General features: G+C 35.6%; 1 protein-coding gene across 1 annotated transcript; it reads right to left on the bottom strand.

Moving 5' to 3' along the window:
• Positions 1–12,880: 12,880 nt before the first annotated feature.
• On the bottom strand, positions 12,881–15,026 carry LOC137008025 (5-hydroxytryptamine receptor 7). The gene is made up of 2 exons (XM_067369812.1): positions 14,548–15,026; positions 12,881–13,634 (listed from the first exon to the last, which is right to left on the bottom strand). Exons 1-2 carry the CDS (start codon positions 15,024–15,026, stop codon positions 12,881–12,883), a joined length of 1,233 nt encoding a protein of 410 aa, XP_067225913.1.
• Between the last annotated feature and the right edge of the window lie 3,762 nt (positions 15,027–18,788).

Here is an 18,788-nt window from a genome sequence, read left to right as displayed (position 1 = left end):
TTACATTTTGTTTTTCTGTTTTTTAAAAATATATATAATATATAATGTATATGTATGTATATACTTATATGTTTGTGTAATATAGCCTACTTTTAATGGAATTTTTGGTAACACTTTGGCAACCTTTATGTATAGTGCATTATAAATTCATATTTAATATTCATATTTAATAAATAATTGCAACCAAAGGTAAAATGTATTATATTATTTGCATAAAGTTTCATCTGAAATTGGTTGTTTATGTGTTTTAATCCATTATTCTTTTCAAAAGTGTACTATTTAATAGATAAGCTGCATTCTGATACCTAATTAATGCATTAAAATACTTTTATGATGCATTATATATAAAGGCTTTAAGTAAATTACCATTTTTTTCCTTTGTACAAAAGTGACCTGTTTTGGTGGCTGCGGAAAGGTATTTAAGACATTATTGTGGTGAAGGTGGCCTTACTGTAATTTGCAAGGGCATGGATGAACATAGTGGTATATGTCTCCAAGGCCTGGTTTCACAGACATCCCTGGGAAACATAATACACTAATTCAGGAGCACTAACTCTGTGATTAATGTGGCAGGAGGGCTTTACCACAGTGCTTGAAAAAATATTGACCCAAGAGGCACAGGAATAAATTTCATCCTTACTTATTATAAACCATCACTGGAATTATCTAATTTTTAAGAAGACTGTTGCCGTATCATAGGCCTGATTCCGTAAGTATTTACCTGTATTTAAAAGTGTTTTTTTTTTTGTTTTGTTTTTTTTTGATGGCCTTAAATTATTACCTAAACAGGACAAATAGGTTTCTTTGGCTGTGTGCTGATAGCACACTCTTCGTTCTTGTTATCTAATGTGCATATGTGCATATTGAACACTTTTTTTGATGGTACAGCACCAAACAGGAACAATTTAATGAAGAGACCATGTTCTAATAGGGAGTTCTGAAATTGAATTAGTCTGGCTGTATGCCACACTGTTGTTGTGCATAAAAGTTATTACATTTCATTATTGAGAATTCGCTTTAGTTTAGCAACCTCAAATGTCAGCACATACTCTCTAAACCAGCCAAGACAGCAGGCACAAGTTTTTTTCTTAATTACTGAAAGAAATACATTTAATCAGTTTCATTATGTTTTGGTTAAACCATTGGCCATTTGAAATGGGGGTCTCAGCACTGCAACGGTTATTGATTTTAATAGAAACAGTTTCACATTAATTTAGCCACTGCACAATCAGTGAACCGCCATTAACTAATTTTTTTCCCCTCATAATTACCCATCCAAATTAATGAATTATCACTCTGCAATAAAACCTCTGAAGAAACAGAGCTTGTTACAAATCACAGCATATAAATGAATAAAGCGATGTTAAAAAATGTATCTCTGGCATTGCCTAATTCATTTCTTAGAGTGCAGCAGTCTTGCATTAACTTGGCGTCTGCCTTTGCTAAAGTTCAGAGATTGACTTACATAAGCATCTATGAATAATTTTCGGGCATCGCAGTACATGACTGTAATTCTTGCCGTGAGGTCCATCCTATTTAGATGTAAAATACAGCGAGAGAGGACTGGATGACCCAAAGCTTCGGTCAGGATACTGGGAGGTTTCAAATGAAAATGAAATCTTGCTTGAAGCAAGAAAAAGAATTTGCATATCGCGACAAGAAGATCCTCTGATTTTGAGTGTGTTTTGTCATCAGGGAGCATAATGTGATGGAATTCACGAATGAAATGTAACCTTGAAAAGACAGAGGCAACGGTGTCATTTGATTGCAATTTGCACCCTGTGTTTCAGGCTGGCACCCCATATGTTCTGATTTCAATCATCCCTCTCCCACATATAAACACAGACAACCTGTGAGGATAAATTATAATGAGTTACAGGGATTCTTATTTGCCAAAAATGCCTCAACAAACAAAGCCAAGTTGAATTTCAATGATAATTATGTAGTCCCCTGTTGATTGATTATAGAGTCTCACTGAAGTTATACATGTTTGAACACAGAAGAAAGTTTGTAAGATGACCTCTTTAGGATTTATGGCACTCTCAGACTTCATTGAAAAACATGATGTGAATAAATCCTCTGAGGATTTCCAATTTAGACAATAAACCTGACACCTGACATTCTTTCCAGAAACCCTTGGCACCTTGCTGCCAGATGAAGGGTCCTTGAAAAGTGTTGCCCTGGTGAATAACAGTATGTCAGCAGAAGGGTACGCTCTGCATGATTATTATTGGCCAAAGTGAAATGCAAGTTCTACAGTTACATGTCAACTAAAACCTGAATTTGTCACCCAGGCCTGAAGTTTGAAGTAAAACTGCAATTATTTGAATTTAGAATCTAAGAATAGCTTGAAGTTGTTTATTTATAAATTTTTTACTTAATACTTATTATAAAGAATTTAGTATGGTGAATTTAATTATTGCAATTGCGTGATCAAAGTACTGTTTCCATGAAAGCACAATGTCTAATTCAAATCAGGATTTTACATGATGAATTTTGAGTATTAAAGCTTTCGAACAATACCTATGATGATTACTATAAAATACAGAAATAAAAAAAAGCATGCCAAGTGTCCCACTACCAGCTAAATTAGTTTTTGTATTCCAGATTTTCATTTAGGACTTTTAGAGCCTCACTGAATCATTTATTAAAGGATTAGTCCACTTTTAAATAATCTTTTCCTGATAATTTACTCACCCCCATGTCATCCAAGATGTTCATGTCTTTCTTTTGTCAGTCGAACAGAAATTAAGGTTTTTGATGAAAAATTCCAGGATTTTTCTCCATATAGTGGACTTCAATGGCCTCCAGACAGTTAAAGGTCAAAATTACAGTTTCAGTGCAGCTTCAAAGGGCTTTAAATGATACCAGACAAGGAATAAGAGTCTTATCTAGCTAAACGATCGGTCATTTTCTGAAAAAATACAACTGTTTATGCTTTATAAACACAAAATATCACCTTGAACGTACTTCCGGTTTCCGCATTCTTCAAAACACTTACGCTGTATGTCCTACTCCTTTCCTATTTTATTTAAAAGAGGACTAATCCTTTAAATATATTAAATGAATTTATGAGCGCAATGTGATTAATGCAGTGCTCATCTATGACATATTTTCATTTATATAAATCAAAATTATGTAGGTTATTTTTATACTATTATTAGCAGAAAGTATGTATATAGTATATTGATAGTCTCCATCTGTTCAAGTAGTATGCACACAACCAAACATCACTTAAGCAGGTTCTCGATCAAAAGAAAACTTAGCTACTATTTCTGCTTCCAAAGATGTTTAATAAATTGCAACGTTTTGACCACAAGTGGCCTTCATTATCACATGCAGTCAAGACCCACTTTTTCTCTTTTTTCCTTTTTTTTCTTATCCAGTTCCTGTGACATTCCTATTGGGAACATTTAAACATTAGTGGATTAACAGCATAAAACAGTTGAACAAATCAATCAGCATCTACAGAGGTTGTTCTGTCTCTCTTTTATACCTGTTCCTAATTGCTGTCATCCATTAATCCCTGACTTCTTGTTAGTAATGGTACCTGCTGTGGAGAAATCTCTGAGGTGTTAATCCTGACCGATTGTGAAGTTCTGTTAATGATGTAGTCTGATTGTATCAAAGGGCAATACTTTAATGGCCAGGACAGCAAGCCAATTGCAGCTCTTAATCAAGGAAGGGCTCCTGGAAATAGATCCTCCATGTCAGGCATTGTAAAACATCCATATTTTTAAAAACGTCCAAACATGCATAGAGTGCTTAATGAGAATTTTGTGTTAGCCTATACTGTACGTCCAGTTTGTGTGCCAGAGCCCTGATGATGTCGGGCTAATAATATCGCCTCCTCTCGCTTTCAGCGCATTTGGGACCGTCCTTCAGGACTGTGTGATTTATTAGTCTTGAGACTTCTTTGTTTCAGAGGTAGCAGCGGAGAGCATGTTCACATGGAGTGGCGTATTGTGTGAAATCTGCTCGGGGCCTGCAGTGTATTGAAGAACAGCCAACGGTAGGTCAGAGAACTGACAGGGCCATTTTTACTTTCCTTTGTAAGTTTAGGCTGCTATTATAGTGATGCCAGGTGGAATTAGTGTCATTAAACTAGTATTCAAAGACATCAGGATGGTGGAGTGTGCTTATGTTTTATACATATGAAAAAACATACGAAAAGAATCAAAGATAGTGTTAACTTCTGTTTGATCAGCAGGATGGGAAGCATAAAGAATGTAGCTTTCCCAGCCTTATAGCCATACAGAAGATCTGTATCTGAAGTGTCTTTTCAGACTGGAAAACATCACCCTTTCCTTCTTTTGTACATGGTGTAGGTTGAAGGATGTGTCTCTCTGATTGAACCGATATGTGTGCCGGTGCTTCTGAAACTGGTAGCTACAGACTCACCTTGAAATCTTCCCTGCACTGGGGTGCTAAAATAAATTCCTGAAATATTTATTTATATATTTGCAGATGGGCTAATTTAAAACAGGGTGCAATAAGTGGTTGAAAACAGTGTTAAAAAAGATAACACTGTTAGCTGTCACATGTCAAAAAAGTACAATATTATAGTTCTGCAATTAATAATACAGACAGTTTCAAAGCAGCTTTACAGTGATGAACAGGAAAATAATGATTCTGTGATTCATACTGAATTAAATCCTGCTCTAAAAAGACAATGGCATTATTCAGCTGAAATCAGTTAAGCATTAATTTGCAGGGTTGATTGCTTACTTAGCCCCATAACAGTATATATCATGAGTAATAATCACACAACAATCATATTTTTTATGAATAAGCATTTATTAATAAAAATATTGGAAAAAATGTATTTATAAAACTTTTTCTTCTATCACTTTCAATGTGGTTTGAATGAAGTCTGTGTTTTGCATTTTTTTAGTCCCTAATACAGTTATTTTCATCTGAGAAGCACATGCAAACATTGCACTTGCTACACAATGTATTTGTGTATCCATTATTGCAGTGTCTGCAGCGTCCTCTCTTTGTCTTTACTGTGAAATGTGCAATCATGTATTTGCATACATCCAGTGGATGGTGGTCCGATGACATCTTGGCATTCTGAAATGGAAAAAGTAAAAAAATAAATGAGTGACTAATACATATGGGTCTTATATTGTAGTAGAAAAACTGAAAGAATAGACAGGGTGGTAGACCATGTGTCGAGGGTAGAGATCTAAGTATTATCCATCAAAGTATTATAATTTCAATGCAAATGCTAATCAAAATTCCACTAATACATTCAAACAATACTGTCTGGCTGGCCTATTATGTTCTCTACTTATCATACTAAAGGAACACATGCATCCCCCCAGAGCACTTACAGATTCAAATTCTAGACCATTTACACCTGTCTGAACAATGCAACAGGTATTCCCCAAAAACATTCAGAGCTCCTAATGCTATAAACTGCTACTAAGGCAACACTCATAAAAAAAATCTCAGGATTATTTAGAAGTTACAAAACAAATAAACTACAAAGCTACAGGGAGTTTCAGATACTGGACTTAACAATCTCTAAATCAAATTTGATTAATGTTTTCCAAAATATCTAAATATATCTGTGTTCTAGACATTGTAATAAACACAAAAAATATATATGTAGTGAATTTTACTTACTTGAATCTTGACAAATCCAGTCATGTAAAAAAAAGGAAATGAGCTTGACGCAAAGTTTGCAGGTAGAGTAACTTCATGGCCAGATGACCGAACCTATAAACACTTCTTATATCCAATAGCATTGCGAGGACAAACAATAGAACCCATTAACTATGTAAATGTGGTCTTGAGAGAAAAAAACATTTGCAAGCCTTTTTTTTTAATTGTTGAAAGTGATGTTGTAATTCTGCAACAGTGGGCTTTACAGGAATAATTGTTGATTCCCTTTACTTCAACAACTGTGTAAAGTTAATCAGTTATGGAATGAGTTCAATTCAGTTATGCAGCTCTACAGAAAACAGTGACCGTGGCAAGGAACCCAAACTCCATAATGAGAAAAAAAAATACCTTGGGAGGAACCAGGCTCAATCAGGGGGCCAGTTCTTATCTGGCCAGACAAACGACCATGATAATGATTCCAGGCTGCATCACAAGTCAGACTGTGGATTGATGTCAAACCAGAATATATCAGAATATTTAATCTAGCTCCTTCTGCTTGAAGATCAAGATACATTACGGCAGCATATGGAGGGGAGGAGTTGAAGTTGGCCATAGGATCTGTGCAGAGGATTTAGTTCTCATGGTCTTTGCTGAGCATCCGTGCCGAGGGCTATCTAGTTGACAAGGTCTTCGCAGGGGATCTGTCTTTAAGGCTTGTCTAGTTGTCATGGTCTTTGCTAACATTCGGGGCTGCATTGTGGTCATCTCAGGTGCAGGTCTATCATCTGGACTGGATTCCGCCTGATCAGGGTGGAAACCTCGATATAAGGATGAGAAGACAGACTAATATTATTAGCCTAGATGCTCTTCCTCTTCCTCTTACGATGTAACAATTACAGGGTGTTGTGGGAAGTTGTGGTTCTGGCTGACCTAATTTATGCAGCCTAACAATCTTTTAAGGGATTTGAATTATAGAAATGTGATAGTGTGCTGTTTGTTCAAGGTTAGATGGGTCTTTAACCTAAATTTAATCCGACAGAGTGTGTCTGCCTCCTGAACAATGCTAGGAAGACATTCTGATGTTTGAGTTCCGGTGCTAAATATGAAAAGGATCTACCGCCTGCAGTCGATTTTGTTATTAGGTATTATGAATGGCCTGATTTTTGAGACAGCAGTAGACATGAAGGACTATATTGCAATAGGAGATTGCTAAAGTAATAAGGAGTTAAACTATTCAGGGTTTTATATGTAAAGAGCAAGATTTAAAAATGTATCCAAATGGGAGTGTGATAGAAATATTTTATGTGAACATGAAATGTACAGAAAATGCAGCCTAAGGATGCTCAGGTCAAAGACCAGTCATATGATTAGCTTAGATCATTACAAACCAATCATCAGAACAAATCACAGTGAAGAAGACATTGATTTTTACTCAACTGTAAAACTTAAATGTGCATGTATCTTTCTATTCATTGAGACTCACTCTGTTGCTGTGACGAGTGACCTCCCGGCCGTAAATAAAACTACAAAAGTGTACTAAAGATTCTATGCTCAAAAGACCACAGCAGAGACAGTGATAGTGTTGGAAGACTATAGAGTCGACCTCGGGGTGAGGCTGTAGTACTCAGAGTTAGTATTAATGATCCTGTGTCAGACTAGCGTACACCTGAGAAGGACGGTGAGAATGTATCGATGCTAAAGACCTGTGTGCTCATGTGTGATTGAGGTAGTGATAGTAGTTTCTTGACGGGCCGCTGTCACCTTACTTCGAGAAGGGAATTACCTCGAGATACTGTAGTATTATATTGTATTATATTATATTCGGGACGGGAATTACCTCGAAGGAACTGTAGTACTATGGTACTGAAATATTGCATTATATTTGGGATGGGAATTACCTTGAAGGTACTGTAGTACTGTATTGGTACTGAGTATTATATATATTATATTGACAACTGGAGATTGTTTGAATTGTCAGTGGTGAAGTCGGATTAGTATTGGGAATTTCCATGACAGGAGCTAATGCAGTAATGACAGAACCAGGCTACCATGGTCATACTTCCTGGTTCTAGTAAGAAATCTAGCTGCTATTTTGGACCAGCTGGAGTTTGTTTATTTAGCCTGAAGGGCAACCACCCAGTAAAACATTACAATAATCTAGTATTGAGATCCTGAATGCATGAATGAACTCTTCTGCAATTTTGAGATATTTTTAAGATGCGGTTTTACAAATGCCAGAAATGTGGCTTTCAAAAGAAAGATCAAAAAGCACACCTAGGTTCCTAACTAAAGACAAAGACTTCACAGAGCAGCCATCAAGTGTTAGACAGTATTCTAGGTTATTACATGTGGAAGTTTGTTTGTTTGTTTGTTTGTTTTTTGTTTATTTATAGTAGTGGGAAATTACAAGTCATCCATTTTTTTTAGTAACTATGTATTCCATTAGTTTCCGTTGGGCCTTGATGAAATATAGAACTGAGTAACATCAGCATAACAGTGAAAACAGATGCCATGTTTCCTAATGATATCTCCCAAGGGTAGCATGTACAGTGTGAAAAGTGGCGGTCCTAGTATGGAACCTTACGGTACTGAATGGTGACTTATATAATACCTAATACCTCATTTACTGCTACAAAATTCATTTTTCTGCTACAAATCTGAACCATGCCAGAACAAATGCCAACCTAATTTTCGAGCCTATTAAAAACAAAAACAAAAGGTTATGATGTTATGGTTGATCCAGTAACACTAATAGATAGATCCAATCTTGATCGGATGATAAGAGCATCATTTGTAACTCTGGTGAGAGCAGTCTCAGTTCTATAATATGGTCTAAATCATGACTGGAAATCTTCGCAGTCATCTTCCTCTCAGAAGGAAAATAGGATACTGCTTTTTCTAGTATTTTTAACAGAAAAAGGAGATTTGAGAATTTTTTAATGCAAAGCTTAATAACAGTCAGCTTGAAAGTTTTTGGGACATTTCCCTAATGACAATGATGAATGAATAATATTAAGAAGGATCTATCATTTCTGGAAGCGTCTCTTTCAGTAGCTTATTCGGTATTGGGTCTAACATACATGTTGATTTAGACGATTTAACAAGTTTAGACATTTACAGTATTCCTATCCTAGCAAAGAATGAATGGAATTGTTCCTCAGGGGGTCTATGGTGCATGGTCTGATGCGATACTGTAGCAGACAGTTGCATAGTTATAATTTTATCTCTGATAGTATCAATATTATAAGAAAGAAATTCATAGTCATTACTGCTGTGTTGAAGTCATTGATGCTTTATCATTAATTTAGCCACTGTATCAAATAAATAGTATTTATTATAGAGTATTGTGTTTGTTTTCTTTGAGAAGAATGCAGATCTAGCTGTTTTAAGACCTTTCTGTAGGTAGATATAATATCCTTCCACATAATGTAAAAAAAAAATTGTTTTGTTCTCTACCAGATGCGCTCCATTTTCCGGGCTGCTCTCTTTTGGGTGCAAGTTTGCTCATTATTCCACAGTGTCAGACTGTTCTCCTTAATATTCTTTAAGTGTAAATGAGCAACTGAGTCTAAAAAGTGCTAGAAAAGAGAATCTATAGTTTCTATTGCAACCTCAAGTTTTTCTAAGCTGTCAGGTAAGCTGAGGAATTGAGACAAATCAAGAAGATTATTTACAAAGCAATATTTAGTAGTATAAGTGATAGTTATACCATATTTGTGTAACATATTCTGTTGTGTTTTGTTTTTACTCTGTTTGCTCTGTTTCTGTTTGCCTGAGTTTGCCTAATTAGTTTCCCTGGCTGTTAATTAGTTTCCACACACCTGTTCTTTTTCTGTTTGATTAAGTTCCCCATGTATTTAAGCCCTGACTTTCCTTGTAGGCCTATGTCTGGTAACATCTGTTATAAATGATCTTCCATGATCTCTTGTGTGTTCCATGTGGATTTAATAAAAACTGTTTCTGCTTTCTACACATTTGTCGTGTGTTTCTCGACAACCCACCATGACAATTTGTAACAAGGAATTGATTTTGCAGCCTTGGCTATGGAGTATACACAAGGCTAGATAATGATCTGAGATGTAATTGCTCTGCTGTAGAATTGCAATGCCATCAAAATCAATTCCATGTGACAATATTAAATCTAAAGTATGATTACCACAAAGAGTGGATCCTTATGAGTAAGTTAATCTACTTTGACTTCACTCATAATTACCAACATTTTTTTATAAAACTGTCAGTATTTGGATTTCATATGCGATAATCTGTAAATATGGGGCAAGAAAAATATAAACCTCACCACAATATGATGATTAGTACTGTTTACTAATAATTTTTACTGTGGAAAATGACATACATCTTATTCGTTTTCATTTAACTACAAGATTTGCATTTCCCAACATTAATACAAGTGTTTGCAAGGCAGCAAAACATGTCAATGGTGTTAAAGGTTTAAATAATTTTAGGGTTTAGGCTTAGTGTTTGTTAGGCTATTTTTTTGACACTCAGAATCTGATCACAATTGAGTATGCAAATAACAAAGAAGACCAGTTGTAATTCATTTATGCAATTATTACAAAGGCGCCATTGCTGTAAGTTACAATTTGAATTTTGGTGTCTAGTTTTACCAACTGGCAGTTAGAAAATAGGTAATCAGTCTTACTTTCTGATTCAAATTATATCTACCTTTTTAAGTAACTGACTTTAAAGATACTGAAAAAAATAGTTGACTAACTTTTAAGTTTATGCAATTTGCCAAAGAACATATTAATGAAAGTCAATGGGAGATTTTCTTAAATATCTTTTATACTTTTGCTTTTAAAATCAATAGAACAAACCATTATCTAAATGTTTGTGGAATATCAAGACAGTGCTGCCTTCCAAATACTGTTTTTGTTCAATTAATCAATCAGTTTTTGCCGGACTGCATGGTGAATATCAAAAACAATAAACTATATCAAAGTTCATTTAATAGTTATCACTGAAAGTTTAAAATTACCATTTCAGAACAATGCTATACATGTCTAGAATTAAACTACAGGAATACAGTTTTTAACCTTATAATTTACAATATTAAACGAACAGATATCCTCTGTGAATAAAGTACACAGCTATTTCTTATCACATTTAAGCCTTAAATCAGAATATATTTGCAGGTACACTGATTCCAAAAAGCCCCCTGGGAAATGCACAGGAAGCAGCCCTCATGTGGTGCTGCCATAGATTGAAAAACAAGGCTGAAAGACTCAGCAGGGCAGCGTGTCGCTGTCACAGCATTCAGAAAGAGGTACAACTTACAGAGCAGTTGTTCACATTCAGTTCAGGTATAACATGAGAACAAAACCTCTTGTCTGGTATAGATTCTGAAACTCTTTGAAAGTCCTTCTTGTTTTTCTTTGCTTTTTGTAATGTGGACTAATAACTTCTATACCACTAATAGAGCTATCTTTTGCTTTTTAATCTTGGAGGTTTCATATATTACACTGATGACATCCACATTAATTTCTCCTTCTGTTTATAAAATAAAATACAATATATCACCTCACATGGGATGCATGCAGACCATTATATTAAAAACATTTTAAATGTAACAATGAAAGATTAATGTGGACTTCTGTTCATGTATAGTACTATGACCAATACAGCACAATCTCAATTTTTTTTTTTTTTTTAATTATTTAATTAGCAATAGCAATTTGTCATTGTGAATGAGCATCAGTTATATTTATTTTCCTCACAAAACCTCCCAAAATTTCCATCTTCTATAAATTCAAACAACAGCTGGTTGCTCAGAACAGATTCATTGTTTTATGCCTGTTGGTGCCCTCAGCATCTTAATGATGCTTTTCTCTTTCAGGCCTGTAATTCTTTTTTAGGTAGGGATGGGAGACCATATCGAGACCATATTCATTATTAGTCAATATTAGAAAGATATCTGTCAGTACAGGCTATTTAATAGTGTATGCCCCTATTTTTAAATTTAGATAAGTTTTGCTGTCATCTAACACTTTACTTTTTCGTCCATTATAAATATGTATTTATTTAGAGAAAACAGTATAATATTTATTACTAATTAGCCATAACATGAAACATTTATATTTTGGCTACAATCAGTCATTCCCTAGTTTTATGTTATGCATTTACCTCTATATAACTGGTTTCTTTCATTTTATTGTTTTAAAAGGAATTTTCTATTTAATTGTATTATTTGTTATTAGAATTTCATTAAATTTATTCAATTTTAATAGTTTTATTATAGTAATTTTGACTGTTTTGATAGCAGATAGAGCTGTCTGCTATATTTTCACTCAGGTGGCTCAATCTTTCTTTCACTGTAGTATTGAATTTTCTTTTCTTTTTCTACCACATGCCTTTTAATAACCTACTTCAAACTCTAACATATTCATGTCCAGTACTTTTTCTTACAGTATTAATTGTAGCTTCATATGCATAGATGTTTCATATCCAAAACCAAAATGCTTGATGAATACACAGGGCCACTTAGTGTTGATGTATTGTTTACCATCTGTTGGCCAAGCATGCTGACAGAAATTAAAGACACCTGCCCACCCCTGCCTTTCTCACAGCTAGAAGACAATAAATGCCTTGCTTCTAATAATACAACTATGGGTGAGACACGCTGAGCTTGCTGTCACATTATTAGTGGCAATCACTGATGGTCAAATCAGGTGACTGTTTGGAGGGCAGAAGGGACGGGACTGCAACGAAGTGAAGAGATCAGCTTTATGATTGCTTGGGTGGGGGGTGGGTATTTTTAAGTTGTCAGTTGTTGTTTTGTTTTTTTCCATATAATAAAGGTCAGTGGGATCCAATGACTTTTCTCATAGAGGTTTGGAATGACAAGAGGGTGAGTAAATGGTGACAGAATTTTGATTTTTGGCTGAACAATCCTTTTTTATCAATGTCAACTCCATGCTGCCATGGGTTCATTATTATTGAGGAATATATAATTCATAAAGTATACTGTATGAAATACGAACATGATAACGGAGGATTCATCGCTCATTGATTTAGATTTTTTTCATCAAGCCCATTTTACAGCAATAAGATCTAATTTATGAAGTATTTTATAAAACATTTAATGAAGCTTTACAACTGTTCCAATTTCATTAAATTGAAGTCATTGCAATTTGACTTAATTGAAGTGACTGAAAAGCTCCTCCGTGAGAGCAATAAGGAATTCATCAAAAACGTCTCTCAGCCTCCGTGTGCCTGCATCTGTCCCTAGAGAGACATGAAGGGTACGGACAGCCTACAGCACCAGGTCAGGTCTCTCAGCTAGTTTCAAAGCCTCATGCATGCTGGCAGCTGAGAGCTTGCGGTTGATGTTCCGATAGCGGCAGCGAATGAGGTTGTGGTAGGTGGTCCTGAGGTCCCTGTTGAAGAATGCATAAATGAAGGGGTTTATGAGTGAGTTGGCATAGCCCAGCCACAGCAGCGTCCTCTCCACCCACAAAGGAACGCAGCTGCATTGCACTCCACAGATGAACGGACGCGCCGTGGACAGCAGGAAGAAAGGCAGCCAGCACACGGCGAAAGCCCCTACAACAATCCCAAGGGTGGCTGCCGCCTTCTGCTCCCTTTTGAAGATGGAGATGTTTTTACGATCACTTTTGAGAAGGCGAGAAAAGCTCACACACTCCTCAACTTCCCTCTGCAGCTTCAGGGCTGCAGTCATGCAGTTCACGCTTTCCTCGTCTTCCGCTTTGGGAAAGCCAGCGATCGTGTGCTTGGCAGCACTCAGCTTCGCCACCCTGTATATCCGGTAGTACATAATGAGCATCACGGACATGGGGATGTAGAAGGCCACGGCAGTGGAGTATATAGTGTAGCCCAGGTCCTGGCTGATCAGACACACGTTGTCGTCGTTGACATTCTGAGCCCATCCGAACAGTGGGGGTAGGGTGATGGAGGCAGAGAGAAGCCATACAGAGAGCACTATTTTGGCCATGCACTTTCCACTTTGTCTCACGGGATACGTCAATGGCTTAGTAATGCCCAGGTACCTGAGCAAATGGAGTGGAGAATGGGAAAAAAGAAAGAAGGGGGAAAAAAGAACTGTTAAAGTGCATTAGTGTCATAGAATGCATAAAGGTGGGCAGTTTCACAGTGACTCTCTTTCACCTTCTTTGGAATATTACAATCTATAACTTTTTGAAAAGAGACCCTGGCTAATTGTCAAAAGTGCTAAATTTCAATAGCTAATGAGTGTTTTTGTCTGGTGGTTTGCATCATCTAGTTCAAAACCATTATAAATTAGAATAATATATTTGAATTCTGTCCTCCAAACTAATTTTTTTAAAATGATGATCTTTTTTAAAATATCTGTTTGATAAACAAGTGAACATAATAAAATCAGTGACATACATTCAGACAATAGTCAAACATATATTAAAAAGTGGTAGCCTGCAATTGTTACCTTAAAGAGCAATTTCTACCAGATTGAACCAATAAAAATTAGATTAAATCAGGTAGAAATATATATATTTACTTAAATAAAACCTTCTAATTTAGGTATATTCGTTTTTCAGTGTATTGTATGCTGTACTTTTATTTAATTCTTTAATCTCTCTCTTTACATTTTTTGTTTCATAATTAGATTTGTCTGAAAAGCCTATTATAGGCTGTTTAATGGCAGGTCCAACTGTGACAACAGGTAAATGTGCGTTAAATAAACTGAAAATGTTCAGTAGCTTATTTCTAGTCTTATCTTATCCCTATACAGAAACTGACTGAAATTTTCACTGGAGTAAAAAGTGTGACAACTTGCCCCGGCCTCCTCTACATAAATATACAGACTCAATGAAACATTTAATCTGAATGCAGTTTAGCAATTGATTAGTTCAACCAATTTACTTGTAACTTCTACTTTGTTAGCTTTATATCATACAGCATTTATTTCTGGGAGACATACGTTACCTGTCTATGCTTATGACACACAGTGTCATTATTGAAGCGGTGCAGCACATCACATCCATGGCGATAAAAACATTACAGAAAACACGACCAAAGATCCACTGTCCTCCTATGAGATCCGTGATGCTGACAAACGGCATTACGACCACCGCCACGGACAGGTCTGCAACGGCCAAAGAAACGATTAAATAATTAGAAGGTTGCTTTAGTTTCTTCACAAAACACACTGATATGACCACCAGCAGATTCCCGCAAACTGTTAAAAAGGTAAGCAATGTCAGAACTCCTCCGATGAACACTTTCTCAACATGTCCGTAACTCAAAATCTGCTCTCCGCATCTGGTCTCGTTATCTATAAAACTTGCCGTCGGCAAAGTTGTAGTGGTGTCGTGCATCTTATTAAGAAAGCGCACATCCATCACTTCAGATGTCAAACTGGTCATGAGTGCCTGCACGCGATCCTTCATCAGCGCCGAAATCATATTGACCGTTGAGAGCTGTCCTTGGTTCTGAACAGATGTTGCTCTCATTATCCATCAGATATCAGTGTCCAAGTTAAATACATTATGTGTAATCGCACTACATTGATTTCTGGCTCTATCTGAAATAACAGAAGAACTTCCCAGCTACACGCGAAGAGCCACGCAAATTGTCAAGTTAATGCTCACGGAACAAACCGCGCGCTCTTCACGGCTTTTATTTTATTGGCGTCTTGACTGTGCGTAATGACGTGAGGTGCTTATGGGCGTAACTCTTTAAAAAAGACGAGCTGAAGTGTCTGTTGTAAATGTGCAGTGTTGTGACGATGACTGTAGGAATGGGAGCTTATGAGACAAGCCAAACATGACAATATCATCTGCGTTTAAAAAAAAAAAAAAAAAAAGAGCAGCCTAAACATCACAGCACATTAAACAGACATTTTTTAAAAAAGAATTGTGAGCTAATGTAAAGAAAAAGTAAAACTGTTTTGTAAATATTTTCCGAGACTTTGCTTTAGAAAGACTTTTCTCTACTACCACCTCATGGCCTTATATAGAATTGCGATAACCAATTGTCTGATCATAGTGGTATTTACACTTTTATAAATGTTCTCTTTAGATTGATTCTCCTTAACCAGTAAATTGTTTAGCAAAACAAGCGGTTTAATAATATATTTCTTAAAATTTAAGTAGCATGGCATTAGGTGAATGAAACTTTAAGAAATAAGGAGAAAATGATTGAAACCTGTAAACTATGGTGTATAGCATTGTATAAGAATGCAGAATAATTTTAAATAATAATTTAGATTTGCAGAGAAAGCTGTAGTACTTGTGAATAAAGCTTCCAAAATTGGACGAACACTGAGGCACAGGAACAGTATTTGGCTTCCAGTCATCATTAACTCATTGAGGTAGGATATGATGGTGTCTTCTGCTTCTACAGAATGACCTCAGCTCACGACGAGGGACAACGGCAGTCAGAAAAACCCTGCAGGAGAGAAATAAAGAGGTGAGGCCATGTATTATTCAAGAGGAGTAAAAAAAAAAAACATTGGGCAGCAAAGGCAGGTAAGAAAAAGAGAGGGATGAGTCGCTAGAGAACAAGGAGAGAAGGAAGGAAACATGGAAAGAGGCAGTACACTAAATAGTAGTATAAAGAGAGTGAAAGGAGAGACATCAAGGTAAGTTTAAATTAGGTTTATGAATGTAAGTGGGAATTGTAGAATCATAATTTATTATGTAATGTCAAACAGAAAGATGAGTTTTATTAACAGATTATTTGTGATTATCTGTACTCTAAAAAGATGGTTCTTTACTCATAGTAACTATTCTATTTAGAACCATATGTTAAGTTTTCTGCTAAAATGGTTCTTTATTACTGTCTTTTTAGTTTTTTAAATCTGTAACTTTCAAAGAATCCTTTCAAAAACAACTCATTGATTTTCTGTAGCTCAACCATCTAATATATATATATATATATATATATATATATATATATATATATATATATATATATATATATATATATATATATATATATATATATATATATACAGCTATGGAAAAAATTAAGAGACCACTCCAAGTACAGAAATCAATGTAAAGTGGTCTCTTAATTTTTTCTATAGCTGTATGTATATATATATATATACACACACACATTTTAAGAAGTATGCACATGTTCACATGTTCTGCTAAAAAAAAAATTATATATATATATATATATATATATATATATATATATATATATATATATATATATATACAAACCCCATTCCAAAAAAAGTTGGGACACTGTACAAATTGTGAATAAAAACAGAATATAATGATGTGGAAGTTTCAAATTTCAATATTTTATTCAGAATACAACAAATAACTTAAAAAATAAGTTGATTTTAAATTTCATGGCATCAACACATCTCAAAAAAGTTGGGACAAGGCCATGTTTACCACTGTGTGGCATCCTCTCTTCTTTTTATAACAGTCTGCAAATGTCTGGGGACTGAGGAGACAAGTTGCTCAAGTTTAGGAATAGGAATGTTGTCCCATTCGTGTCAGGCCTAGGCTGACAGGCTTAGTTGCTCAACTATCTTAGGTCTTCTTTGTCGCATCTTCCTCTTTATGATGCGCCAAATGTTTTCTACAGGTGATTTCAGTACCCGGATCCTTCTTCTACGCAGCTATCATGTTGTAATTGATGCAGTATGTGGTCTGGCATTGTCATGTTGGAAAATGCAAGGTCTTCCATGAAAGCATATGTTGTTCTAGAACTTGGATATACCTTTCAGCATTGATGGTGCCTTTCCAGATGTGTAAGCTGCCCATGCCACACGCACTCATGCAACCCCATACCATCAGAGATGCAGGCTTCTGAACTGAGCACTGATAACAACTTGGGTTCTCCTTGTCCTCTTTAGTCCAGATGACATGGCGTCCCAGTTTTCCAAAAAGAACTTCAAATTTTGATTCGTCTGACCACAGAACAGTTTCCCACTTTGCCACAGTCCATTTTAAATGAGCCTTGGCCCAGAGAAAACACCTTTGCTTCTGGATCATGTTTATATATGGCTTCTTTTTTGACCTAAAGAGTTTTAGCCAGCAACGGCGAATGATTTCCATTACAGTAGCATTCCTGTATGTGATGCAGTGCCGTCTAAGGGCCCGAAGATCACGGGCATCCAGTATGGTTTCCTGGCCTTGACCGGAATATTGCACAGATCGCACAGAGATTGTTCCAGATTCTCTGAATCTTTGGATGATATTATCCACTGTAGATGATGATAACTTCAAACTCTTTGCAATTTTTCTCTGAGAAACTCCTTTCTGATATTGCTCCACTTTCACCGCAGCATTGGGGGAATTGGATCCTCTGCCCATTTTGATTTCTGAGAGACACTGCCACTCTGAGAGCCTCTTTTTTATACCCAATCATGTTGCCAATTGACCTAACAAGTTGCAAATTGGTCCTCCAGCTGTTCCTTATATGTACATTTAATTTTCCGGCCTCTTATTGCTACCTGTCCCAACTTTTTGGAATGTGTAGCTCTCATGAAATCCAAAATGAGCCAATATTTGGCATGACATTTCAAAATGTCTCACTTTCAACATCTGAAATGTTATCTATATTCTATTTTGAATAAAATATAAGTTTATGAGATTTGTAAATTATTGCATTCCTTTTTTATTCACAATTTGTACATTGTCCCAACTTTTTTGGACTCGGGTTTGTATATATATATAAGTTGTTGTTTTTTTTAACAGAACATGTGCGACCAGCTCTTACCAGCTTAGTTGAGGATATTTCTATCCTCTTCTCCACTAAGCAAGTAAGTGATAGAGATATTAAATTTATGATCCATATTATTTTCAGTTATTACTTGGGTTTATGCATGAACATGCCCAGTCACACAAACATTAAATCTGTCCCATGAATTTTTTTTTTAAATAACCTTGGTAACACTTTACAATAAGGTTCATTAGTTAAACATTAGTTAATATATTAACTAATGTGAACTAACCATGAGCAATACATTTGTTACTGTATTTACAAATCTTCGTTAATGTTAGTTAATGAAAATACATCTGTTCATTGTTTGTTCATGTTAGTTCACAGTGCATTAACTAATGTTAACAAGATTTTAATAATGTATTAGTAAATGTTGAAATTAACATTAACAAATATTAATAAATGCTGTTCAAGTGTAGCCTGGGTGCCAGCCCGAACCCCGTCCACAACATTTTTTGGACGGGAAGTTAGAATATGCC

Source organism: Chanodichthys erythropterus, chromosome 19, assembly GCF_024489055.1.
Source record: "Chanodichthys erythropterus isolate Z2021 chromosome 19, ASM2448905v1, whole genome shotgun sequence".
In the NCBI taxonomy this organism is placed as follows: domain Eukaryota; kingdom Metazoa; phylum Chordata; class Actinopteri; order Cypriniformes; family Xenocyprididae; genus Chanodichthys; species Chanodichthys erythropterus.
The sequence above is the reverse complement of the archived record's forward strand: the minus strand, read 5'-3'. Positions and strand labels throughout refer to the sequence as shown.

Excerpts from the sequence above, each read along its gene's own strand:
- LOC137008025 (XM_067369812.1), bottom strand. The coding sequence starts at position 15,026 with ATGATTTCGGCGCTGATGAAGGATCGCGTGCAGGCACTCATGACCAGT. Across the intron at positions 13,635-14,547 it reads TGTGTCATAAGCATAGACAG|GTACCTGGGCATTACTAAGC; the intron begins GTAACGTATGTC and ends CCATTTGCTCAG.